Source organism: Zeugodacus cucurbitae, chromosome 4, assembly GCF_028554725.1.
Source record: "Zeugodacus cucurbitae isolate PBARC_wt_2022May chromosome 4, idZeuCucr1.2, whole genome shotgun sequence".
Lineage (NCBI taxonomy): Eukaryota > Metazoa > Arthropoda > Insecta > Diptera > Tephritidae > Zeugodacus > Zeugodacus cucurbitae.
Window position 1 is genome coordinate 55,171,738 of NC_071669.1, and position 26,779 is coordinate 55,198,516.

Here is a 26,779-nt window from a genome sequence, read left to right on the forward strand (position 1 = left end):
TAGTAATTTTTTTTTTTTAACATTAAGAGTGTTTCCCACCCTGAAAATGGTAGAAATTTTAGCCGAAAATTACGGCTCACACTTTAGATGACCGACAAAAATTTTTAAATAAAAAAAAAATAATCAGAGAACGTTGGGGGGAAGATTTATTTAAAATTTAACTAAATTTGTATGGTTTTTCATTTTCAGATAATTTTCGGCCGAGTTACAGTGAACACCGCAAACTGTTTTTTTCTTCAAGACGTCCTAGGTGAAGCTCTGTCACTGGCTAATGGTTTAATATTTTTGCATAAAAAATTTACAGAACATAGTCAAAACTATGCTCAATAATGTATAGAAGGTTTGAATAAAATTGCTTAATCGATATTTGAGATAAAAAATAAAAAAAAAATTGTTTTTTTTTTACGCTGAAACCATTAATTGAATTTGAAATGCAACTCTGCGACAAAGACCGTTTTTGTAGTTATATAGACGTTCTTTGTTTGCGAATTGTTGTTCATGCTAAACGATGGTAGATGTCGCTGCTAAAAATCAGCTAGAAATCAGCTAGAAATCAGCTGATGAAACTTACCAACTTCTTAAGAAAAGCACAAACAAAAATGTAGAACAGCTGATCGGTTATCGAGTAGCCAGCAGTGTCAAGGGCAAAAACTGGTTTCTGAATCAAATTGTTAATTGATCGATTGATTGATTGATAATTAATTTGGCTGTGTGAAAAGGTAATTAACAAAATTGCAAAATCATATATGATCACATAAATCGTTGATGACCTATTCGGCAGCTATCTCTTAAGGTCCAAAAATAGTGGTATACTTAAACTATTTAAAAATTGCAGTCTCCGAAAAATAGCTTAACAAATTCGTCTTATAAGAAAGCAAAAAAAGGCAAAGTCTGATAAAATTGGTCTTGAGTTATTTGGGATAAAATTGTGGTATTAGATATCTACAACAACTAGTAACGGAATCGGGTCAGTGTAAAGGCAGTACAAACCCATAATAAATACCATAAACAATCAATTGATATCATTAATATATGATAAAAGAAATTTCGAATTTCGGAATCATCAGTAAGCAATCCCGAAATTTTCGGCCTTATATTAAATTTTTTTTTAAATTTGATTAAAAAAATGGTTGATAATTTTAAGAATGATTTGTTTTAAGAAATCCCAAAAATTCGGGATTCAATTCAACAATAATTGGAAATCATGGAAGCTTAAAATATATTTTAGAATAATCATTTAATTTTTTTTTTCAGAATAATTGTTTAAATTTCGATAAAGCAAATAATTTATAATTAAAAAAAAATTAAGAATATTTTTCTTCTTAAAGAATACACTGTCTTTTACGCATATATGATAAAGACACCCATATCGAATATAATATAAATTGAATGAAATTTATAAATAGTTTCAACAACTAATTTTGTATAAAATTTAAATTTTTTTTATAATCTAGCATTGAAATCACATAACTTCATCTCAAAGCACAACTAAACACCAATGATAAAAATAATTTTCTTACAAACGAGTCCACATTTAAACATCTCAATAAAATATGTTGGGTCCACACAGAAAAATTTGCTATTTTTGCTATCTACACCCATACAAAATTCAACACATATGCTATAGACCTTTATGCCAGTAGTTCGTGTAACAAATTGAAAGAAATGAATGCATAGCCCTCTCCACTCCGCAAAGGGCAAATATGTCAGTAAATAGGTATGCAGGGCGTACGAGTATGTAAATGCTAACAATGCTTGGCATTCATGTCTACGTCTACTTTTCTTCCGCAGCAGCACCAGCACCAGCACCAGCATCATTTCAGTCATTCCTATTCAAAGCATAGAAGTAGTACATGTTTGAATTCCATCAACTTGTTCCTTAGAAATGTTAAACGTCTTGATGGTTGCATGAATGCTACACAACAACATCAACAACAACAACGTGGCTTGTAAATATTTGCAGAAATATGTAAGCATACATTAGGTTGGTTCGTCAAACAAAAAAAAAAGTTTTTCTTTATTTTCAGATTTTGGAAAGGTCATATAAAGGTCAAATATATCAAATATAAGCCTTGAAAATTTCGAAATTTTTTTTTTACTTTTTTGTATTCAATAAACAATATTTAAAATTGATATTATATTTGAAAATATCACGTATGAGGTTAGGGTGACCTAATATTTGTTTCTTGGAGAGACACCTGAAGCAACTCTGAATCTGAACAATCGGTCCAAACCATTATATCTGATCCCTTCGTCTATTGAAATCTATTTTCTAAGTCAAAAATCATTCAAAAATAATTTCTATATTTTTTCGACCCACCCTAACACTTACTACCTAATGCTTTCCTTTTCCTTGCGTGTGTTTGGAAATCAGTGCAGGAAACGGTAGTCTACCGTTGATATAACTGAGTAGCAGCACATCCTTTTGTCCAACATGACAAAGACATGGCAGGCGAGCACGCCATGACACAAGAACACACACAGATAGATACAGAAACTCCTACGCACATTCGAAATCTCACTCGTTTCGCCTGAGGGCGCACAGGCATTCATTCACACAACCGCAAAACCGGCACATGCCGCATACAAATCTGAATAGTCTTTTCCGTTTGATTTATGATACTGAACTGTCGGCAGTTGCTGGGAGTGTGCGTGTGTGTGATGTGCTGGCTGGCTAAGCTGACGATGGCGGTGTAACTGTGAAAGCGCTTAGAATAACGAGACCACTGTCATTTCCAAAAATTTCCGTTCTTTTTTCCTTTTATTTGCAAAATCAGAAATCATCTTTTGTGTGTATATGATATATATGTATCTGTAACACTTAACTGTTGTTGTTGTTGCTGTTGCAGCAGTATAGTTTGCCTGCCTCCAACTATCCGTTGCTATTGTTTGTTGTTGTTTGGGCTCGTTCGTTCTGCTGCTGGGCGTTTGACAGCGCACATAACACATCAAATCACTGCTGCTGCTATTCGAAAGCGCTGCTAATGCTGATTTTGCCGCTTCGCTGATGTCCCATCGCACACACACACCCTCTCAAACACACGCCCACATATGTGAATGCTGAGGGCACACAGAATTTCCTTTCACTCCAGTACTGCGTTGATTTGTGTTTCTTTGTGTGCGTGAAGGCGTCATTTGCCTTTCAGCTTACGCCATGTTGTTCTCTGAGCGATCTGTGCGCTTTGGGGTTGGGGTTGCCATGGCGTATGAGTGACATTAATATTAATTTTAGTGTCGAATGTTTAATATTTTATAGTTTAAACGACCTTTTGTAATGTTTCGAAAATTTAGGTTGTTTGCGAAATGTACAGCTACTGAGGTTGCCGAATGTGTCAATCTATGTCTATAATCATAAGACCAACATTGAGTTATCGTTCGCTGCTCTAGGTTAGTTTTAATATAAAAAATGGAGATTATTGCGCGAGAGCTTAGACAATATTTAGTAAAGAGAAGATCTAATGAGGCAATTTTCATTCAGTCTTTTTGTTTTCATTTCTCTGGTCGAAAACCTTAGTTAGATAATTACTTAAATTTAACCTTTTTAATATGTAAAACTATCTGAAATTATCTGAGAAAAAACATGTTAATCTCAATGATAATATATTGTACACAACTCTTAGTTCTCCAAAAATTATAATACGCCAGTGGAGCTCAAGCGATTCTTAACAATATGATAGCTTCGGAGAGTTTTCGCACATATCCCATATTAAATGAAAACAAGGGCTAAGTTCGGGTGTAACCGAACATTTTATACTCTAGCAATTTTTTTTTTTTAATTTTATGGAATAAAGTCCATTGAAAGTTGGAAACCCTAATAGGTATATGGGAGCTAGGTAAAGTTATCAACCGATTTCACTCATTTTTGGCACGGAGACATATTATTAGAAGAAAATGATTGGGGATATGGGGTCTTGAAAAATTATGGTCCGATTTCGACGATTTTTAGAAGGACGATGCCACACTATAAATGCAGTATTTATGCAAAGTTCTGTTCTGATATCTTTACAAGTGCTTATTTATATATTGTAAACTCATTCAGATGGACTTCAAAGTTCTGGTATATTGGAAGTAGGAGTGGTTGTGAACCGATTTGGCCTATTTTCAAAACATATCATTAGGATGTCAGGGAAATATTACAAACCGAATTTCACTGAAATTGGTCGATAAGTCGGCGGAGCCACACTCATTTTAAATTTTGTATACCAAGTTGAGTTGTACACCAATAATGAAATTTAAGGTTCATGATGTTTTTCGTTACTGAGTTAAAGACATTTTCAACATAACCTTTGTATGGGAGGTAGGCGTAGTTATAATTCGATTTCCTCTATTTTTAGACTATAGGAAGTGGCTAAAATAAACACCTCTAGAGAGTAGTAAACGAGGTATGTAAAAAAAACTTAATAGCGGCGTGGCCAAGCCCAATTCCCCAAAAAAATTACATCCAAATAAGTAACTTCATAGTGTTATACTTTGTACGGGATTTTAATTTCATAGCTTCATCAAGATATCGAAGCTTGCACAGACGGACAGACGGACGAACAGACAGACATCCGGATTTCAACTGCAATCGTTACCCTGACACTTATTTAATTTTGGGTGTTACATACAACCGTTATGTGAACCAAACTATTATACTCTCTTAGCAACTTTGAGATTATAAAAAGAGGATATTTAGGAACCGAATTAACCTTTAACAACAACCACATAAGATGAAAGGGAATTTCTTAAAATTGGCAAGGATTTCTAAATGGGCTTTTCATTGTATTTAACAAATAAATTTTCTTAAAAATAAATTTATAAGATTTTGGAAAATTTTCGGTAAGAAAACAAGGTTGCATATCACAACACAAATGTTGTTGTTGTACAGATTTTCTTTAAAATTTAAATTTTATTATTCATTAGTTCTTTTTTCTTGAAATTTGTTTGGGTAACTGAACTCTTTACTATTGTTGTCTTCATTTCACCATAGGCTATTTCAATTTTAATAGATTATTTCTAAAAGGATAATGGGATTCTATCAGCTGTAATGGATGAATTAATTAATTTTTGTTACTGTTTATAAACTGTTTGAAAAGCAGAACATAAACGAATTTTGACCTCAACAGGGCGACTGTACGGATGTGACGGTATTGGTTTTCTGATATTTTAATATAAAGGCAGATGGGATGACATGGTCGCAAAGTTCAAATAAGAGAGACCATTTAATAATTTGTTTTCATATGTTTTACAGGTAGTTTAAGACTAATATAACCACAAAATTTGTTAATATTTTGAAAGCCGTGAACCCTGTGAAAACCCAAAAGTGTCAGTAAAAGAGGAAATCATCAAAAAAAATATTAATAATTGATTTACTGTAAAATAGAGTAGATCAGAGTACATATAAAATATCTTAATAATAATATTTTGATTTGTTCTAAACCAACCGATTCTCAAGTCAATTTCAACGATCGTGAACATGCATGAATTTGAGATTCACTTTCACCATATTCTTTAGATCTGATTCTAGCGACATTTTTATGTTCACAGACTTTAAACAAATTGTTTCTGATAGATCCAATGATAGCTACTCTGAAGTGAAAGATCAATCCTACTACTAAAATGGTAACGAAAGATTGGTAAATCATTACAATCGAATAAAAAAATCAAATTTGACCAAAAAGTTGTTTCGTCTGTCGATCATGAATTATGAAGATTTAAAAGTATTGAAAAATAAATTAATAAATTGTTGTGAGGATATAAAGACTTCCTTTTCTGTACTTTAGTTTAAAAAAAATGTTCAAACAGTACTACGTTTTATTGTACTCTCCTTCTTCGCGTTACCTTTGGCTTCCGCCACAATGAAAAATAATTAAAAATTCATATTTATTTATATTTTTGCATATTCTCTGCACTTGCTTGTTGCTTGTACTTACCCGTATACGACGCATGGCCTGCACGATTTCGGCGCGTGTATTTGGACGTGAAACCTCCTCCCAGCCGACAAACTGCAATACAAAGAGCAGAACAAAAGGTGTGATAATGAATTATTTATGAACAAAAAAGGAGCAAAATTCAGCAATGCAAAAACACACATACATAAATGATGAAGAAAGAGAACGTTGGATATAAGGAAAAGGTACAATTGTATAAAAAGGCAAAGTGGACAGCTGAAATGGAGAGAGAGAGAGAGGGCTTGAAACAAAGTAAACTTTATATGTTACCGCTGAGTGATACAGAAGCGCAATAATTGAAAACTCAATTAATAAAAGGGTTTCGCAATGGAAATACGTATGTATAGTAAGTATGAGTTGTTTGCGGTTCCCAAAATAAATTTTGTTAATTTTGCGAAGACACGTTTCATTTCATTGCCCATAGACGGATTTATACTCTATAACAACCATTTTATTTATATATATGTCAGTGTGTATTATTGTTGTTAGCTAAATTAAAGCAATAAATATTAATCTCTTCTTGCTTGTGGCAAGTGCTGAAATGCGCAGATAAAACGGAATATCTCAATTTACAGTGACATACCTACAGACACAGCGTCAAATGTAGAAAATAACTGATTAAACGCCTGCCTCAAAACAATGACAGGCGAGACCTAAATCACGCTTGACCGCAAAATGAATCAGAAACAAAGGCAAATGCCACAGCGTGTACTCGATGGAGGCAAAATAAAAAAGTAATCTTCTTCTTCTGCTTCTTCATTGTCTTAACTGAAAAGGATTGCATTTCCTTGCTGCGGCGTTGAAAAGATAGAATCTTCGAAAATAAGAAGCTGCTAATAGAAAATGTACCAAGAAAAGGTAATTACAATAAGGAAGTTTGGAGAAAGGCAAAGACCGGCTGATGGAAAAAATAAAAATTAAATGAGGCTGTGAAAGAGAGAGATTAACAGCAAAAGCGTCGCCGTCAATCAACAGCAGTAAGAGATTTTTTTTTTACTTTTGAAAAAATAATTTAAGATTTAAGAGAAGATAAATTCTCATGCATTTCAAATATTAAAATATGCCATTATACTCAGAAGTAACTATTTAACGGAACTTTTTTCGGTAAGTATTAAAAAATGAAAATATTTTTTTATAAAGAGTTAGCTCAAATGGTGTTCGAAAGTGAGCTTTCACTAGTGCATAGAAAGCTTCCACTAAAGAGCTTTCAAGGTAAATTCAAAAATTTCTGGAAAGCATATTTTATATTTCACGAAAACAGAGCTTTCACTAGAGCATGGAGAGCTTTCACTAGTACAAAAAGCTTTCGAAATACACATGGTGTTCGCAAGTGAGCTTTCACTAGCGTCTAGAAAGCTTTCACTAGAGAGCTTTCAAGTGGTATCTTTTGGAAACTATTTTTTATATTTCACTAAAATAGAGCTTTCAGTAGAGTATGGAGAGCTTTCACTAAAGCATGGAGAGCTTTCGCCAAAACATAAAAAGTTTTCGAAATATTCTCATTTGTGAAGAAAATATGTAACTTTCGCTTACTAAAGCTTACTACGGTTTGGAAATTTTTCACTATAGCCTGAACAGCTTTCGATATAATTTTTTTTTGTGAAGCTCTGAAATATTGCTAACTGTCTTACGTATCATATACAACATGTTGGTTATTTAAAGCTAATACTTTTGAGAAGATAGTGCTTCCGGGTGGTGTATGAAAACTTGAATCATATTATTGGGTCCAACGAAAGGCCGTTTTAAAATTTAAAATTTTTATATTGAAGAAAATTATTAGATATTATATACTTCTTTTTTGGTTTTAAATATATTCAGATATTGGCGATACTTAGTTAAGTTTTCCTCATCACGCCTACTTACATACATTTATTTGTTACCCTCAGCAATTTATAACGAATTAATCAAGTGGGTTATTTTAAAAACACTCGATTCAAGTCATAATCCCTAGTAATACAAAAATTAAAAATAAATAAATATTTCATTAATCTTGTAGCTATCATAATAAGCGCCACTTAAGCCGCAATTAAACTGTCAAAACTTTTGAAAAAAAGGCTTACAAATAAATTGTGCGGCTTTTGTTGTAGCTTAACACGCGCACAAACAAACATATTATCAACACATAACATCAGCGATTTAGAGGCATTTGTAAATTGTTTGAAAATTTCAACACACACACACAACCACTAAATATATCGAAAATCCACAGCTTACCCCAAAAAAGTATGCAAGAGATTAGAATGCGTCAGCATGTTGGTGAATTACTTAAAAAAGTGATTCAAATCGTTTTATGTTTTGAACACAATTTTGACCCTTTTTCATTGAAGCAACCCGCACACATACTCACATATTAAAGTGTTAGGGTTTAAAGGTCTGTAAGAGCATTTTGTTGAGTGCTTTATCAATAATCTGGCATCGACTGAAAAATGTTTAACTAAAATTATTTGTGATTATAGCGGTTGATAGAGGGTCCTCTATATATATAATATATGTAAGTTTAGGAATGCTTTCTTTGAGGTAAAAAAAATTCAAATTTGTTTGTATGCAGTATGGCATGGCTACACATGTGCCCTTCCTTATATACTAGCATGTACATGTTCCGGTATGTTAACCACAAGCTCATCAACGCGTTCAACAGAAGTTTTAATGCATATTTTCAAGTTTTAAAAGTCGATAAAAAGTGTAAGCAAGCATTTCGTAGAAACTTTTAACATTCGCTCCAAGTACAAGATTAGCGCTTGTGGCGCTATCGCAAGGTATATATGCATACATACATAATCGATTTTATTAGTTTCATTTATAGTAAGATTGGTTGAGCTAAGAAAACTTTATTCAGCACAAAAAATTGTTAAGCATGCAGTTTTCAAAACTTCAATGCCAGTGCAGAAGACTATTAAAATTATACCTTAAGTCACGTTTTTTTTGTTTGCGTACTGAAGAACGCTATTGTAAAAGTTTTTTCTGTATATATGGAGTTTTTCCGATATAAATATGTTGGAAAATAAAACTCACCACAGGCTTAGAAACTCACCACGATAAAAATGCGCTCATTTAACGTGCTACAGCTACACTTAACACTTTTATTGAATTTTTATTCAATTCACCACACCCGAATTCACCACACAGAAATTCACCACACCTTTATTTTACCTTTAAAATCGCAAGAAAGCGAAATTTGTTAAATTATGCAAGAAAAAATTTTAATTTTCGATATCTAGCGGTACTAGTTGAGAGAAAAAAAGAACATGAAAGTATTCTGAGTTCGATTAGACATATACAACTTATATAAGTAAAATGCAAATGAACCATTACATAATCACATACGCTCACTCATCAGCCTATCAAGCATACATTTATAATGAAAAAACTCTTACGTTTTCCTTTTCATTGAGCGGGTCAGCGCACAGATCGAAAGCCAAATGAAATGCATACAACACGTGTGCGTCACAAACGAAATCAAAAATATAAACATAATTACGATTTAAAATTAGAATGCCGACACTGTGATGCAACGAAAACACATGAGCATGCGCCAAGTGAGCATTGATTGGTTGTTGGTCTTTCAAGTTGCTTGCATAAAAAATAATGCAATTCTGTAAACATTACGCATACGCAGTGGTGTGCCTACGACAGCCACATAATTTTTTGTATGTGTGTTTACAATGTTGCGTTTTTCACATTTCGTTTGAAGTGCAAGCCGTTTTTGTAGTTGTTGTTGTTATTATCTATTTTCAACATAACGCGCGCACTCGTTCGCTCTTTGAATACAACTTCACACAAATTAAGGCAATAGTTGACGCAAGCCAACGTAGAGGTAAAGGCAAATAATGACGCGGCGCTTGTGCCACATTTTGTGTCGGCGTAAAAGGAGACTTTCAAAATAAACAAACAAACACACTTTTTTTCGTTTATATTCTACTCACTGGCGCCGCCTCTGCAGGCTTAGTCACCTGCAGATTTTAACGAAATTCAATGAAAATGTGACACCAATTTCGAAAAATATATACACGAAATGCATTTATGAAATTATATATTATGAGGTCCATTGAACCCCATCAGATCAGAGTTTTGACATAGCCCACAAAACCAAAATGTCGGACAGCGTTTCTAAATGTTTATTGGGATTTGAATTTAGGAAAACCGGCACCGGATTCGTAATCAGCGACCCCGTAGACTCTCGAATAACTACTTTCAAGCGAATCCGATGAAGTTTTCAAAATAGCGTCCGTCATATTGGATCCACCATTTTGAATATTTTAAAACCGACATCGGATTCGTAATCAGCGATCCCCAAAACCCCCTAGTGACAAGTTTCAAGCGATTCCGTTGAAGTTTTGAAAACGCCGCCAGCCAATCTTGGTTTTCTGGGGCTATGTCAAAAAAGCTGATGGGGGTTAAATGGATTCGGATTCAATGACCCCAAAAACAAAAGGCACACGTAGTAAGACCACTAGGTCATTATAAAATTTTTTTGTGTGGCTGTGTATTGTAATTTGTGGTTACATTTTCTACGGTACTTCCAGCTCCCAAAGAACTTGCAAGCAGCAATTTTTGAAATTCATAACTATCAACAGTGACGCAGTTGTGCAGTCTTGACAGTAAATACTATACAATAGATATGACTGTGAATTCTGGTCACTGACATCATGTCGGAAACGTCAAATTTTCGTCAAACTCCTGTTTTCGCTGACTTATGAATACTTGGTGGCCCCACACTATTTCATAACAAGACCTTCATGAGTAGTCCAACCAACTTCCCATCGAGACGACCATACAACGAAGACGTCTTTGATTGCCTGGCCCACAATCGTATGTAAGAATGCTGACGAAATTTGTCAAAGTGGCAACGCAAGAGTCCAGAAGCTGCGAGAGACCGAAAACAGGCGCATAGTTGAAACAGATCTAAGACACACAAACATCAACTGGAATGATTTCAAATAATCGTAAAGACCTTAATACTTTTGTTTTGGTCCCAGGCACCAACTGAAGTTAAAGAAGTGTCTGCAAGCATGTATACGAACATGATAAAAATACATAAGTATATACAAACCAATTTCATCTAATTCAACTTCAGTTTCAGTAATTAGTGTCGTTTTACAATATGACCCGACTAATAGCACAATTTTCCTCTCTAATGTACATGACAATTATAACGGTGATAGGAGTTATACACCTTCATCACTGGAATTTGTAACTTTCAGTTGTTCATTTCACGTTCACTTGACAGATAATGGCGGCGGACTTCTTCACTATTTGTGCGCGATTTTACTATCATCTGCTGCGTTTGCTTCGCTTCACCGATTTGTATTACAATGAGACGCTGAAACGTCTTGAGTATCAGCACCGAAATCCACGGATACGACGTTATATATTTCGTATATATTATATGATTCACGGCATTCACGCGGCGTTGTTTTTATTTATTTGCACATTTGGAGTTTACTATTTTCAAAATTTTGCAGAGATAAGCTCACTTCAAACTAATATACGTATTCATTATGAAATCTATACACATTTCGACATTTTTTACTATTTCATATCAAGTCAAAAGGAAGCGGACCAGCAAGTTTTTGAAACAATTTTTTAACGAACTTTTCGTGTTACAACGAAAGATCTCAGCGCTGACTGGATGTCATGCAATCATGGAGACTCACATAAAGTTCCTGTTGTTACTTAAAATAATATTGATTGTTAGGATTTTAATTGAATCTGCGCAAAGATTTAATATTACAAGTAATTATGCCTTTCCGGTTTTCGAACTCGCCTACATTGCAAACTATGTGATCCTTAGAAAACTGTTAATACTCCACAAAGTATTGAAGAAATGGATTAAGCAACAAGTAGATCAATACACAGCGAAATCTCAATGCACAGCAGAATGCAAGCTCAGGAATGATCCGATTTGTAAGGCAATCTCTTTGTGGAGTCAATCGGGTCAAATTTTAACGAACTATCTGAAATATTTCAATTGGTATAAAAAGCTAGTACTTATGGAGAATATATTTTGCGTCTATTTGGCCAGTCAGTTTGTTGTGTGCGTATTTTATAAAAGATATGATTATAACGTCGGTCTGCTGTCAGATTCTTTGAACCATATTATTAATATGCTCCTTATTGGCATGGTCAATGACTCGCTGAAGCATGAGGAAGATGCTTTGAACGACATATTGACGGTACTGGTCATCAAATTGTCACATCAAACAAGATTGTGCAAGCATTGTAAAGAACTCCTAAGAGCGGTGAGTAGTATTTATGTACCTATTCGAAAGTCAGTTCTAATGTTATTCTCTCTACACAGATCGATTATCACTTCTGTTGCCGGAATCTGCTACCCAAAAGGATTTATATATTCGGAAATTATTGGACCAGAGAATTCGTAGTCGATGTTATCCAAAACTTGATAGTATTAGGATTTAGTATAACACAATTTGGTTCAGATGGACTTTACTTGTGTAAATTCGGCCCCGAAACATCACGTACATAGATCTCAGACTAGTGCATGACATTGCGTTACAAATTACACATCTGTGCTCTGGAATAAAATGAAATTTGAAGACATATTTAATAATAATTATCTTTTTATAAACAATGAAATTGAAATTGAAAATTATTTTGTACTGAATGATTCGGAAATGGTTTGTAGTCATCATTCGGTCCAATTTAAATATTGAATTTAATTAATTTTAAATTTATAAATTCTATTGATGTTTTATATTGTTCAAAAATAGATGGCGCCATTGTCACTGTATATAAACCGTGACTAAAGGTATATATAATACTCTCGCAATTTATTTATTTAATTCTATTAAGATAAGACACAATTCGGCCCACATATTAGGCATAAAGTTCTCTAGAATAGCGAAAAATCTTTATCTATAGTAAATTGAAACTGAAATAATTCCTGGACCGATTTCAACTATTTTTGCCACTACGCTCCATTATATCAACTATTTTACGTTCACTTAGTTTTGCTGAGATATCTCACATATTAACCGAAATATATGGCATGGAATCTATTGGCAGTTTGGAAACTGTAAAGAGGTATTTGGGTTTTGAGGAAATAATGGACTGATTTGCCCATTTTTGACACAGAGGCACACATGTCCTTGAATTTCTTTAGAATATCCGAGAGAAGTATATTTTCAGTAAAAAATAGCTCACATGCACCGAGGTCCTCGTGTTCGATATCTGGGGCCTTGAAATGTTATAGTCCGATTTCGGTGATTTTGAGTTGGGAAGAAACGCAATATTTGTGCAAAGCTTTGTGCCGATATCTCGCTGGTGTTTAATTTGTAGTTTTCAAAGTGAACGAATCAGAAAAACATCTAAATTGTGGTATATAGGAAGTAGGCGTGGTGGCGATTCGATATCCACCATTTTCAAATTAAAAAAAAAAACAAATGTTACAAACCGAACTTTGTTGAAATTGGTCAAGTAGTTTCTGAAATTTGTGCCATCTTTACCATGAAATCTAAAGTTTTTCAGAAAGGGAAAGCATTTGTAGTAGCTTATTCTCAACATAACCTTTGTATGAGAGGTGATCGTGATTATAATCCGATTTCCTTCATTTTTAGACAGTATAAGGAAGTGCCTAAAGGAAACGATTCTAGTCAGTTGGTTGATATAGCTATAGTAGTTTACGAGATAACTACAAAAAACCGTGTAGAGGGCGAGACCCCGCCTACTTTTCCAAACAAATTCAATACTAATATGGCTTTCCCTGATATGATGTTCTGTACTTAGTGCTTAGTTATAGAACTTTAGACCTTACCAACCGTCTCATGATGCCAAGGAATTTATGTACCAAGATATCACAATTTTTACTAATTATTTAAACGTGGCTGTGGCCATTTCTTTGTGTTCTTTGCCAAACGTTATTGTTACAATCTGGCAACTCTCAACTTTATCGTAAAATTTGACATTATAATGGATATTGAATTTTGAATTGTAAACTATCTACCAGTGTGGTATTATTTCCGCTATCGATAATTAACTAAAAGCTTCCACATAGAAATTGTATAAATGGGGTTCTATCTATTATAGATATTCGGGTGCACTATATATATACATTACATATATAATATCATTATATAAGAGATCACACATTAACATAAAAGATACGAATTCATATAATTCACATTAAGTTGCTGCAATGAGCGTCGCTTAACAAAATGACCTAACTAATAGCAAATTTTTCCTCTTTAATGTACATGACAGTTATAACGGTGATAGCAGTTATACACTTTCATTACCGTTAGTTGTAACTTTCAGTTGTTCATTTCACGTTCACTTGACAGATAATGGTGGCGGACTTCTTCACTGTTTGTGCGCGATTTTACTATCATCTCTTGTGTTGGCTTCGCTTCACCGATTTGTATTACAATGAGACGCTGAAGCGTGTTGAGTATCAGCCCCGAAATCCTCGGTTACGGCGTTACATATTTCGTATATATTTTTCGATTTGTGGTGTTTACTCAACGATTCTCCTCGGTAGTCTCTTGGTGGGCATTATATATGGCTTAATAGAGTGCGAAGAGTTAAGACCAATTGAAGTTGTCAGTTACGCATATGTAGTCATTATAAGATCTGTGTATATTACGATTTTCATTATTATTTCATATCAAGTCCAAAGAAGGAGGACTAGCAGGTTTTGACAAAACTTGTTCAACATACTTTTCGAAATGGATCGAAAGATCTCAGCGCTGACTGGATGTCCTGCAGTTATGGAGACTCATATCAAGTTGTTGCTGTTCCTTAAAATATCACTAATTGTTTGGATTGTAATCATACCTGCACAAAGAATTAGTCTTATGAGTAATATTTTCGCGTTTCCGGTTTTCGAACTCGCCTATATTGCAAATTATGCGATCATTAGAAAGTTGCTAATTCTCCATAAAGTTTTAAAGAAATGGATTAAGCATCAAGAAGATCAATATAGAGTAAAATCTCAATGCACATCAGAATGCAGGATGATGAACAAACCGATGCGTAAGGCAATCTCTTTGTGGGGTCAATCGGGTCAAATGTTAAAGAACTATCTGAAATATTTCAACTGGTATGAAAAACTGGTTCTTATGGAGAATATATATTGCGTCTATTTGGCCAGTCAGTTTATTGTGTGCTTATTTTATAAACAATATTATAACGGTGCTCTGTTGCCAGATTCTTTAAACCATATTATTAATATGCTCCTTATTGGCATGGTTAATGACACACTGAAGCATGAGGAAGATTCTTTGAACGACATATTGATGGTACTGGTCGCCAAATTGTCACAGCAAGCAAGATTGTGCAGCAATTGTCGGAAACTTCTAAAAGCGGTGAGTGGTCTACTTGTCTACCTCGAAAACCAGTTCAAATATTTTTCTCTCTTTACACAGATCGATTATCACTTGTGTTGCCGGAATCTGTGTCCCAATGGGATTTATATTTTTAGAAATTATTGGACCAGAGGATTCGTAATCGATGTTATCCAAAACTTGATGATTTTGGGATTTAATATCACACAGTTTGGCTCAGATGTAGTCTATGTTTGTAATTATGACCCTGAAACTACGGATATATTATTATTTTCATAGATATTAAACCAAGGTTACACTACAAGATATTGTATTACACATTATACATAGCTGCCCTGAGAAATTTGTAAGAATATTTAATGAAATAGTTTATGGCAGCGTTTTTCACTTTTTATAAAACAATTATTATTAAAATTTAATTCAATAAATTGATATGGTATAAACTACGCTTTTGAGTTAGCTGGTTGTTTGGCGTTTACGAAGTTCATAGTGATGCTTTTAATGCCTCAGGATGAGGAAAAAACGAGCTGAAATCAGCGTGTCTGTCTATCCTGCTGTCCAGATAAGCGATAAGTGGAGATATCTTGCAGAAACTTGGCACACATGTTGCTTGGCATTCTGGAGTAGACAGAGTATAACTCGAATATAACAACAGGTTGAATTATCTTAATAAATATAGTGGAAGCAGGTTCTTGTGTATAGACCAATATATACCCAACATACTGATACAATCTGTATAGGTATTGCTCTAACCCCTATAACCCTAATAAATGACTGGTTGACTTTTTCCTTATTATACTTCCTTTGCAACATTTATACAAATATAAATGAAAACCAGAAAGAAACTACTGTAGAACATGTATGTATACTCTCTGCCATTCGAATGGTAATGTGTAAAAAATGCCACTCTGTCAAAATGGTTAACCAATTTACGGTTTATTGAGTCTGATACGCTTGAATATCGATTTTACATATTCCATAATGGCGGCAGATTAATGCGGCGTTTTATAATTAATTTTCGTCGGTCAATGTGTGAACAAAAAGTGGAAAAGCGTGGCAATCATTGAAAGTGCAATAAAGTGATGTGGTTAACTCACATTCATATAAACGAGTAAATATTTTATGGCAGCGAGAGTTATTAATGTCATAGGTCAACAAGCGATAAAGCGTTATTAATATTACTTTCCCCTCCAGAGAGAAGTGGGAAAGAGACGAGGTGGATAAAGACACAGAGATAAGCATCTACAGCATCAACTGTCGCCTCCAAGCTGGATAAAAGAGTAGAAGGAGGTGTCTTTTCAGCAAAACTAGATACCAGAATCGCCTTCCGACTACCAGATTACTGTAGTGTCTTTCAATCGAAGGTTACTACTATTAAAGAAAATCTTTTTTTTTTTTGAGAAAGTAGGTACTTACCACAAGAAACATATTTTTATTTGCACAGACAGCCAAGCGACTTTAAAATCGCTAATGTATCTAAGTGTTACTTCGAGACTGGTGAAGCAATGCCTTGAGCTGTTAATCGAGCTATCTTTTTTCTTTATCATAAATCTCCAATGGGTTCCAGGACATAACGATATTCCAGGTAACTGTGAAGCAGACGAACTTGCCTGCTTGGACACAACATTTCAATTAGACTGAGACTCCTAACCCGAGAAAGAGGAATATGCATGCCTTTGGCCACTTGCAAACACCTAATCGATAAATATGTTATAGGGTTGGCTGAGTCTCAGTGGAAGCAATTTCTGACGTGCGCAACAAGCAGCCTAACGTGGCCGGAATGGAACATGGGCCACACTTGCTGTTTATTAAAATTCAATAGGGACGATATAAGAACTCTGATAGGCGTGGACTAACTGGACAATATTTGATTGGCAGACATGCTTGCAGATTGGCGAGACCATACAGTGATTACCACAGAAGTTGTCAAGATATAGAAGAAGAGAAACTGTTCTACATCTTCTATGCGGAAAGCTTTATATAGGAAAAGAATTGCAACTATCGGTCGTGGTTACCTCGACGATATCTCGGAAGTTGCACAGATAAATCTTTTTGAATGATTTAATTTCATCAAGACCACTGAGTGGTTCAAAGAGGACATGTTAGTGTGAGGGTCCTCCAGCCCCGGTGGTAATACAATTGGCCTCCAAAGGCCTAGTTGCGTCGTTTGACATTCTACCTACCTACAATTTTAACACAAAATTTTTTAGATTTTTTATTCTCTCGCAACAAAAGTTGCTAAAGAGAGTATTATAGTTTTGTCCACATAACGGTTGTTTGTAACACCCAAAACTAAACGAGTTAGATATAGGGTTATATATACCAAAGTGATCAGGGTCTGTCTCTCCGTCCGTCCGTCCGTCTGTCCGTCTGTCCGTCAAGCAAGCTGTAACTTCAAAACCATATCTCAGGAACTACTCGACAGATTTCAATGAAATTCGGTATATAATATTTTCTTGACACCCTGATGACACTGGTGGAAAGTGGCCGAAATCGGTTCACAACCACGACTACTTTCTCCATAACTCATTTTTGAATTCCATCTGAATCCTTCACTTTATAATATATACATTAGGAACCAATAATGATAGCGAAATAAAACTTTACACAAATACAGCATATGATCTGTGGCATCACTTGTGGAAAAATTGTCGAAAACGGACTATAACTTTTCAAGGCCCCAGATATCGAACATGATAAACTCAACGCCTAAGGTTCAATTTGAACCGAAAATATGGGTAAATCTCTCAGCTAATTTAATGTAATACAGAGGAAATTGTTTTCTTCCAATAGTGTGTCTCTGTTCCAAAAATTATTAAAATCGGATCGCAACATCTCCTAGCTCCCATATACCTAATTATAGGTTTTTCAAAAATTAGTAGGGCTTTATTACGCATATATGTATTGGTTAATATGTGATATATCTTAGCAAAATTAAGTAAGCGTATAGTATTGGATATAGTGTACCTTGCAGGTGAAATTGAATGAAATCGGTTCAGGAATTACCTCAGCCCTCGTATCTATATATGACTTTCGTTATTCTATTAAACTTTATGCCGAATTTATGGGCCAAATTTGTGCGTTATCTTAATAAAATTTCTACAATAAATTGCGAGAGTATAAAATGTTCGGTTACACCCGAACTTAGCCTTTCCTTCCTTGTTTTTATTTAAAAAACAAAAAAGAAATTTCTTCTGGTGTATTTCTAGATTTAAAATTTAAAAATATTTTATTATGTAAATTTATTTTTTTTCTTTCTCATAAAAGTACATGTTCATAAATTTTATATTTTTTTTTTATTATTTTATTTAAATGTATGAAATATTATCTCTTCAGCTCTGTATTGCTCTACCCAAAAAAAACCGCGAGATTAACAGCGAATATTACGCGTGTTACACTCTTACAGAGAAAAACATAAAAATATTAAAAATTTATTAACTGCCATTTGGCACAGTGCCGGCGAGTGCACGTTTCTCCCGAGGGTCACTTATATATTCTTTTTCTGTTTTTACAGGTTCTTTATTGTAAAAATTGCAAAAAAATCCGACCGGCAGACTGCCGCGCAAATATACACTTTTTTATTCATTTTCTTCCTTATTTCATTTCATTTTTGCTTTCGCTTTTATGCGAATTATTTCCTTTGCATTTTCTTAATTTATTTTGACGACTTTCATTTTTAAAATTCCGCGGCTTAATATTACTTTTTCCCCCCAATTTGCATGTAAATAAAGTGCAAAGCGCAATCACAGAGAGAAAAGAGACTTTTAGGTCATTTAACCCTTCAGATTTTAATTACACAAATTGTCAACAAGCGGCGAGCGGTGAACGCAGTGTGGTGAGTGTACATTTCAACTATTAACAGCGCATGAAATGAACAATTGCAAATGAGTAGCTGAAGAAGGTTGCTAATAAGTGAATTGTATTTAAATTTTATTCAAATTTGACTTTATTTGCTCACTTTAAGCTTGAATTGAGTAAGTAAGTGTAGCAATTAGTTGGAATCAGACAACATGAGGTCATTTGGACTGTAAGAAGTACATATAGAAGCGTGGAGAGAAAAAATAAAAATAGATATTCGAAACGCCCTTTCAAATTTCAATGCTTTCACTTCCTCCATACTCTGGTTTCTAGGACAGCTCAAACCAAAACATAAATAGTTTGACTTTTGCATTATTGTGAAGTAAATTTTCAACTTAATACGGAATATAGTTTAAGGAACAGATAATTCCTCCTTAAATTGGAAATCTAGCATGACATTATATTTATTGCCATCAATAGGGCATCCATTCACTTCTAGAACAGAGATGATCTTCCAGTAGATGAAATTACATAGATTTTAATCAGGTATTGAATTCCAAATGATCACATCAAGACATCACCCGCGTTGAAGTAATACAACTGTCGTCGATTGACTCGAATCAACGCTAACTCAATCACTATCGCATTGACTAATATTCACATAGTCTGACATGAAACTTTCAGAATCACCACGATTAGACGAAATTATGGAAACGGAAGCGATTGAATCGATTGAAACCGATCGCAACGAAGCACGACAAATAGCCAAAAATAACATTTCTGAAATTCAAGAAGAAGATCGTCGAAGTTATAATCGTAAACGCAAGAAAAATGTAATGTTTCTTGTCATAATTACTTGGTTGGAATTTTAATTGACATTGTTATTAAGTGACTGTAAGTTATATCCTTTTCACACAGCCAATTGATCGATTAAAATTTTGATCGAAAAACCAGTTTTTGACCTTCATACAGCCGGCTATTCTATAACCGATCAGCTGTTATACATTTTTTTTTTGTTTTTCATAAGAAGTTGGTAAGTTTCATCAGCTGATTGCTATTTTTAGCAGCGACATCTACCGTCGTGTAGCGTGAACAACAACTCGCAGACAAAGTACTTATATATAATTACAAATACGGCCTTTGTCGCAGAGTTGCATTTCCTTTTCAAGTCGTTTAGAATTCAATTAAAATTTATGTAGATTTTTATTTTTTATGATAAATCGAGCTTAATCAGCGTTTTAATCGAGCAGAGGCCAGTTAATTGATCAATTAGCTCCGGTGTCAAAGGCTAGATTTCTTTGGCACCTCTGCTCTATATGAAAAGGCAAGGTGAATACTAATAGAGTTAGTGGCTTTTTAAACCGCTCTTAATTTAGTCAATTAGTAAATTGAAACACAATTATTGTACTCAATTTGCTAATTGACTCAATTTGTTTTAAATTTGTATAATAAAACGGAAACGAGCCAAGACGGAAGGTAAATAAGTAAATTAGTGAAACCATAGAAAATAAGTAGACTAATAGACGTTAATTGAGTCAACAATGACAATGTTCTCAGAATGCAATCTATTCGATTTTTAAATGACAAAGATTTAGGATGGAAAATTTCACTTTAGATATTGAATTTTGTTTAATATTGTATTATACATTTTTCTGCAAAAAGCACCGGGAATAGAGTTCTCATTTTAACTCGATTGCCTTTCAATTAGTTCAATATTAATTTTAACGAGTATTTTTCTGTACAATAATTTCTGTACAATTTGTTAATTATTATGTTTCTCATTTGGGGAAACAATTAACAATACAATATGTTGATAATCTAGCTTTCCATAAATCTTTTAAATAATGTGATGAGCTTATTTCGTGCCATTACAAACAAATCTTCTCTGGCAGTGGGTAGCTGCCCCAGTGACCTAACCTACGCGACTATAACTCAGTCACAACTTTTTCAAATTTATTTGCCCCACAATTTGTCTTAAAAAAACATAAAAATAAACAATTAAGCAAACATTAATTTAGTGCATTTTATTCACCTGCCAATTTATGCTGACAATTTTAGTACTCTCGTCTCACCCGCTCTCTCTTGCATTTTGTTGTATGTAGTTTTTAAGTTATTTTTAAACGCATAAAAGCCATTCAAACGCTACTTTATGGTTAATAAAATAGCGCATATTGCCAACAATAAAAATAAAGTCTGTACAATATTAGCCCACTATACTTGTTCCAATGCGAATATGACATGCCACATCATTGTTATTATTATTATTATTGTTGTAGCTGCAGCAACAGAGTGTGGGTGTGTGCCGGTGTAAATAAAAATACGTACAGTGTTCGCTCAAGTAATAAGCAAAAAGAAAGTTGTATGATCCTACTGTGTATGTGTGTATGTATGTTTGTCTTGTTTTGTATATCTGAACTTGCAACAATTTTCTCCAAAGCCAAATGTGTTTGCTCGCTACTTTTCTTTTTGGCGGATCGTGCAATTTCTGTGTTTATCTTAATAAATTTACAGTTGCTGTCTGGCACAAATATTGCTGGATTCATATAAATATGAATATTGTCTATCTGCATATGTATGTATGTTTGTATGTTTGTAAAGATTTATATTTATAGCATATGTATATGCAGGTTTAGTCATTAGTTGGCACACAAAAGGCTAAACATCTGATTTTACAAGCACCTCAGCGCTGGAAATAGTCGAATGTATATATAGCGAGGGTATAATTAGGCGCATTAGGGAGGTTCGATTTTTTTATTTCAATAAAAAAAAATATTTTACAATGTAATAATTTTTAAAACTAATTTATTTTGAATTCACTGAAAATATATATTTAAAAAAATCACTACAATTTTCAAATATACTATTTATTTATATTTAAAGTTTTTTTTATTTCATTGTTAATCATTTGGCTTATTATCTTTGCCTTTTCTTCCTATATACATTGTTCTCGTACACTGAGGGTCATGAATTACAAAAAAAGCACTTAAAAAAGTTGCCACCTATTTTAAATTTTACCTAAAAACATTATAGAATAAACCAGAACAAGAATATAAGTCTCAAAATAAAAGAATTTATGCAGTTTGTCGATTGAAATTATTTTTAAAGGGTTGCCACCTCTTCTGTAGATAGATGATGATGAGGAAAGTACCACGACCAGTGGTCTATTGTGCCCTCTCCATGCCTACAACGACTCCATTAGTCTCAGCACCCTGACAAATTCCAGGCTGGTACTTGGAGTAAGGGAGACGATGCACCCCGCTGTTGGGATGGTATGTCCCAAAATTTTTCTCCTGCTCCTGTGAAGCGCTACACATTCCAGTAGTATATGTAGGGGAGTTGCATCCTCCATGTCACAGAAGCGGCAGGACTGCGACGAGACCAAGCCCAGAATATGAAGGTGTTTTCTGAGCTTGCAGTGGCCCGTGTATATACCCAACAATACCCTTAGTTTGCTCCTTGAGAGGTTTATTAAGCACTTAAATGTTTTGGTATTATAACCTCCCAATGGGCATTTTGATTGGCGCAATCCAGCTGACTGGCACTAATGCTTCTCCCTATCCCTTCTTTCTTCTAAGCGGAACATGTCCCGGATTGTATAGGGACCCACTGCCAGAAAAGGTTCTGGACCAGTCGATATAGTTGCAGCAGCTGTACGAGCTAGCTCGTCTGTAATTTGGTTCCCTTCTATCCCTTTATGACCCAGATGAGGTGAACTCTATTATACGTTGATAGGTAGTTAATTCTATCTACACACTCTCTGACCAAGCGGGACTTCGTTTCATATGATGAACACGCTTTTAGAGCAGCTTGGTTGTCGCTCATGATGGCAATTCGCTCGATATGGTACCTGCGCTGGATATTTATCTCAGCGCACCTGTTTATTGCATAAACTTCAGCCTGGAAAATGCTTGGAAAAAACCCATTGGCACAGAAAGTTTGATGCGAGGACCTGCTATGCATGAACATATGCCTTCGGACGTCTTGGATCCGTCAGTGTACCAGTGCAGCGAGTCGCTTTTCAATAACGCCTCAAATGCCCGACTGTTTCAGTCGCCTATTTTTCCTAAGATGATCGCAAATCTCCTGGTAAAATTTGTCTCTCTGACGGTATCGTCCCTAGGAAGGAGGATTAGAGGAAGCCTCTCGCCGATCTACATCATGTTCCTGGATGATATCACTTTTCCTTTTCCATAACTCTCCGCTGTCATTTGCAGAATGGTTTGATTGGCACAGTGTTTGATCACTATGTGCAGTGGAATGAGGTTAAAGATTGCCTCCATCGCCGCTGTGGGGCATGTCCTCATCTCTCCGTACACGCATTCTCTTAATACTAGTTTATAGTTTTAAATTGCACAATTTTATTCAGAATTACAAAATTAGGTATACAATTAAACAAATTTAGAGAAGTTTTCAAAGTTGCCACCGTTTTAAAAAAAATTAAAAAATAAAAATGCAGAAGAATTTAGAATTCATAAATCATACAAATTTTTTCATTAATTATTGAACATAGACACATGCAACCAGAAATTCGACAAAGCAAAACTTTTTTGAAAAATTAAAATTTTTAATTAAAAATGCTTCACTTTATTTTATCAAAAAAAAAAATTGCAAAAAGTATAAATAGAATTATATAAACTTAAAAAACAAAAGAATTGAAATTAGCAAAAAATTGAAATTTCAAGAAAAATTATTTTCGAAAAAAAATTAAGGACACCCCTAACTTGCACAAATTATCACGCTTCCACCTCGCCACATGCAAAATAGAATATACAAACACGCATACGCCTAGTAGCACGCCCGAAATCAATCACTCAGCACGACACAACTAATAAAGGGTGCACAGCGTTGCCAATAGTTTTCAATTTGACTACAAACCGAAGAAATACACACAAATATAATTGCGTAAGCAGCAACAGATGGATGCAGTCGAAGTTCTTTAGGCTGTTGCTAGCGACGAACCAGCCATCCAAGCAGCAAAGCACAGCCACTTTCTCCGCGCAAAAGCGTGTGTGCTTTGTGGAACGTCCGCCGCCATCACCACCGGCAGTGACGTCAGTTTTTATTTTCTTGTTTTTTTTTTTTTTTGCTTTTTTTTAGCTTTCTGCAGGCCAATCAAAATAAATTTATGGCTAACAAATTTCTAAATGTTTTGATCTTTCCGATCTTTCAGCGTTCACCATTTAGACGCGTTACTCCTACAATGCACGCTAAGCATGAGGCGCACTTGAATTGAGTGTTAAGTGATGCGAAAGCATTTTGTTTATTGACAAAAGTATCGCGAATAAAAATATGCAAACAAACACACATACATGCCATACATACAAGCATATATTCAAGTTGGCAATAAAAGCTACGTACTTAATAGAGAAATAGTAAAATACGGCAGCTTTTTCCTGTACATACATATATGTGCTTTTATTAGCCACGGTATGATTGATTGATTGCACCGATTTTAGAATGATATTACTAAAATGTGGTAAATAGTTTTGGAAAACAAGCAATTACTATAAATATGCGGCAGAATGAAATTTGAGCTCGAAAATTAGTAGACACTAAGACTTAACTTGGAGTAATTTTACGTAAAATAAAAATAAAAAAATATTTTAAACTGATTTATATTTAGCGTAATTTAATTAATTTTATCTGAAGTTACGGCAACTTAACGTAACGTTACGTAACTTAACTTAACGTAACATAACTTAAAGTAACATAAATTTATTTTAATCTGATTTATATTTAGGATAGTGTAATGCGATATATCTCACGTTACGTAAAATTAACATAACGTAACGTAAATTAACATCACTTAACGTAACTTAACATAACATGACTTACTGACTGACGTAAAAAAAGGTATTTTAAAGTGATTTATATTTAGCGTAATGTTATTCTCTGCATATTACGTTACGTCCACTTTACATAACGTAACGTAACAAAACTTAACCTAAATTAAAGTAACATAAACTTATTTTTAACTAACTTATATTTAATGCAATGTTATTCTCTACATCTGACGTTATGTCAACTTAACATAACGTAACGTAACTTAACATAACTTAAAGTAACATAACATAAAGTAACATACATTTATTTTAATCTGATTTATATTTAGCGTAATGAATTGCGATATATCTTACGTTACGTCAACTTAACACAACGTAACGTAACATAACAGAACATGAAGAAAAATAAAAGTAGTTTAAATTAATTTATATTTAGCCTAATGTAATTTGTCATATCTTACGTTACGTCAACTTAACCAAACGTAACTTTACTCAAAGTAACGTAACATAACTTAACGTAACGTAACATAAAATTATTTTAAAATAAATTATTATATATTTAGCGTAATGTGATTCTTTACATCTTACTTTTCGTCAGCTTAACATAACGTAACGTGACTTAACTTAACGTAACGTAACATAACCTTAACTTAGAAATAAAAAAATTAAAATTACCTGAAAATTTACTAGCAACAATTTATAACACAACAAGGTGTCATTGCATATTTCAAAACTCTCAGCAATGCATCACTACAATTTAAAACTTTAACGCGTGAACTTGCGAAAATGTTTTCTTCCTTAAGTTTTTCTTTATTTTGTGCACTTTACCCGCCGAATTATTAATTATGTATTTACTTTTCTGGCTTTCCTGTATACCTAGCACGCTGTATGGCTGTTAAGTTTAAGCGGTGTGGGGAAAATAAATTGCTAAATAATGCAATCTGTTGGAATTTAGTGCTTCAGCGCCAAAGTTAATTGCACTTTTTCAGTTTAGCTTTTCATTGCATAATACCAGCTTTGGCTTCCTTTCAATCTGCGCAATTCTAGCTAACTTGTTGTTGTTTTAATGAACATAACTTAAGTGTCGACCCGTGCAAGAATGAAAACTTAAGTAAAATAGTTGGTGTTGTCGTAGTAGTTTATGGCATAAATGGAGACAAGGAAGGAATAAAATGAAAATAAAAGAGGACCAGAAAAAGAGAGAGATGCATTAAAAGAGCTTAAGTCGAATTAAGTTAAGGTGTCTATTTTAATTTCTGGTAACCTCTTAAGTCAGTTATTCAGTAGCCTGAAGCTGCTAAGCAATTTTTAAAATTTATCAAACCGATTAGCTCAGAAAAAGTAAAAGTAAAAAATAACTTAATTCCTACCAAATAACTTAAGTCGACTTAAGCTATTTTAACAAAAAATATTTTTTTTATTTTAAATTCATGATTCAGGGAACCACGCATTCCTAAAAAATACCGTAGAAAAATATAAACACAAACTTTCGAAAGTCAAAATTAAATGCTGCTCATAAAACACCAACAAAATGTCCGCTTCAAAAAAATCAACTTTTCTAAATATAGTTTCCCCCGAATACTAAGCACAAAAATACCTCGCACGCGTATTATTAATAGTAACAGTTTTAAGCGCCACTGGCAGCAATAAATCATGAAACTTTCTGGCTTCCCGAGAACTTTGCAGCAGCAACATGACTGCCGAATACTCGCTCAACTCGCTACTCGCTGTGCAAAAACCACAAGTTTAACTTTGCTGAAATCAATTTCCTGTCATGTAGCAATAACCAAAAACTAAAGCTTGGCTGGTGTCGAGGCGAAAACAAAAAAGGCGTTTAAATGGAAATTGTTTAAGTTACTTCAACTGCAATTAAGCAACAGCGCGGAAGGCGTGAAGTGCGCAGTTTCAATTAAAAGAGAGACGCAACGAAATTCACTTAGAACTTAAAAAAATGTTAAAATGTGACGTT

The 26,779-nt window shown here is 34.0% G+C and overlaps 3 protein-coding genes across 7 annotated transcripts in view; 2 read left to right on the forward strand and 1 right to left on the reverse strand.

The window, feature by feature from the left end:
* Positions 1 to 12,484, forward strand: part of LOC128921571 (uncharacterized) — a 163,703-nt gene extending 151,219 nt beyond the window's left edge. The window contains exons 2-3 of one of the 2 annotated variants that reach the window (XM_054229560.1): positions 11,475 to 12,169; positions 12,229 to 12,484. In XM_054229560.1, the coding sequence (XP_054085535.1) occupies positions 11,475 to 12,169; positions 12,229 to 12,414 (881 nt within the window). In that variant the 3' untranslated portion in view covers positions 12,415 to 12,484. Of the gene's footprint in view, positions 1 to 5,976; positions 6,798 to 11,474; positions 12,170 to 12,228 lie in introns of those variants that run through there. The other variant, XR_008471007.1, reaches the window with a different exon arrangement.
* Positions 1 to 26,779, reverse strand: part of LOC105211010 (capon-like protein) — a 301,508-nt gene that overhangs the window by 69,818 nt on the left and 204,911 nt on the right. For all 3 annotated transcript variants that reach the window (XM_054229557.1, XM_054229555.1, XM_054229556.1), the window contains one exon: positions 5,913 to 5,984. In XM_054229557.1, the coding sequence (XP_054085532.1) occupies positions 5,913 to 5,984 (72 nt within the window). The remainder of the gene's footprint in view (positions 1 to 5,912; positions 5,985 to 26,779) is intronic.
* On the forward strand, positions 14,232 to 15,667 carry LOC128921572 (uncharacterized). Of its 2 annotated transcripts, none has more exons than XM_054229562.1 (2): positions 14,232 to 15,250; positions 15,311 to 15,667. In XM_054229562.1, the coding sequence occupies exons 1-2, from the start codon at positions 14,612 to 14,614 to the stop codon at positions 15,506 to 15,508; spliced, it is 837 nt and encodes a 278-aa protein (XP_054085537.1). In that variant the 5' UTR covers positions 14,232 to 14,611; the 3' UTR covers positions 15,509 to 15,667. The 2 variants fall into 2 exon arrangements, with proteins under 2 accessions (XP_054085537.1, XP_054085536.1); XM_054229561.1 differs by having other exon boundaries at positions 14,232 to 15,035; positions 15,093 to 15,667.

What these genes read in the sequence shown, in the direction of transcription:
- LOC128921572 (XM_054229561.1), top strand. Translation starts at nt 14,612, where the DNA reads ATGGATCGAAAGATCTCAGCGCTGACTGGATGTCCTGCAGTTATGGAG. An exon ending in ATATTGCGTCTATTTGGCCA is followed by an intron (nt 15,036 to 15,092) that starts GTCAGTTTATTG and finishes CTCTGTTGCCAG; the next exon opens with ATTCTTTAAACCATATTATT.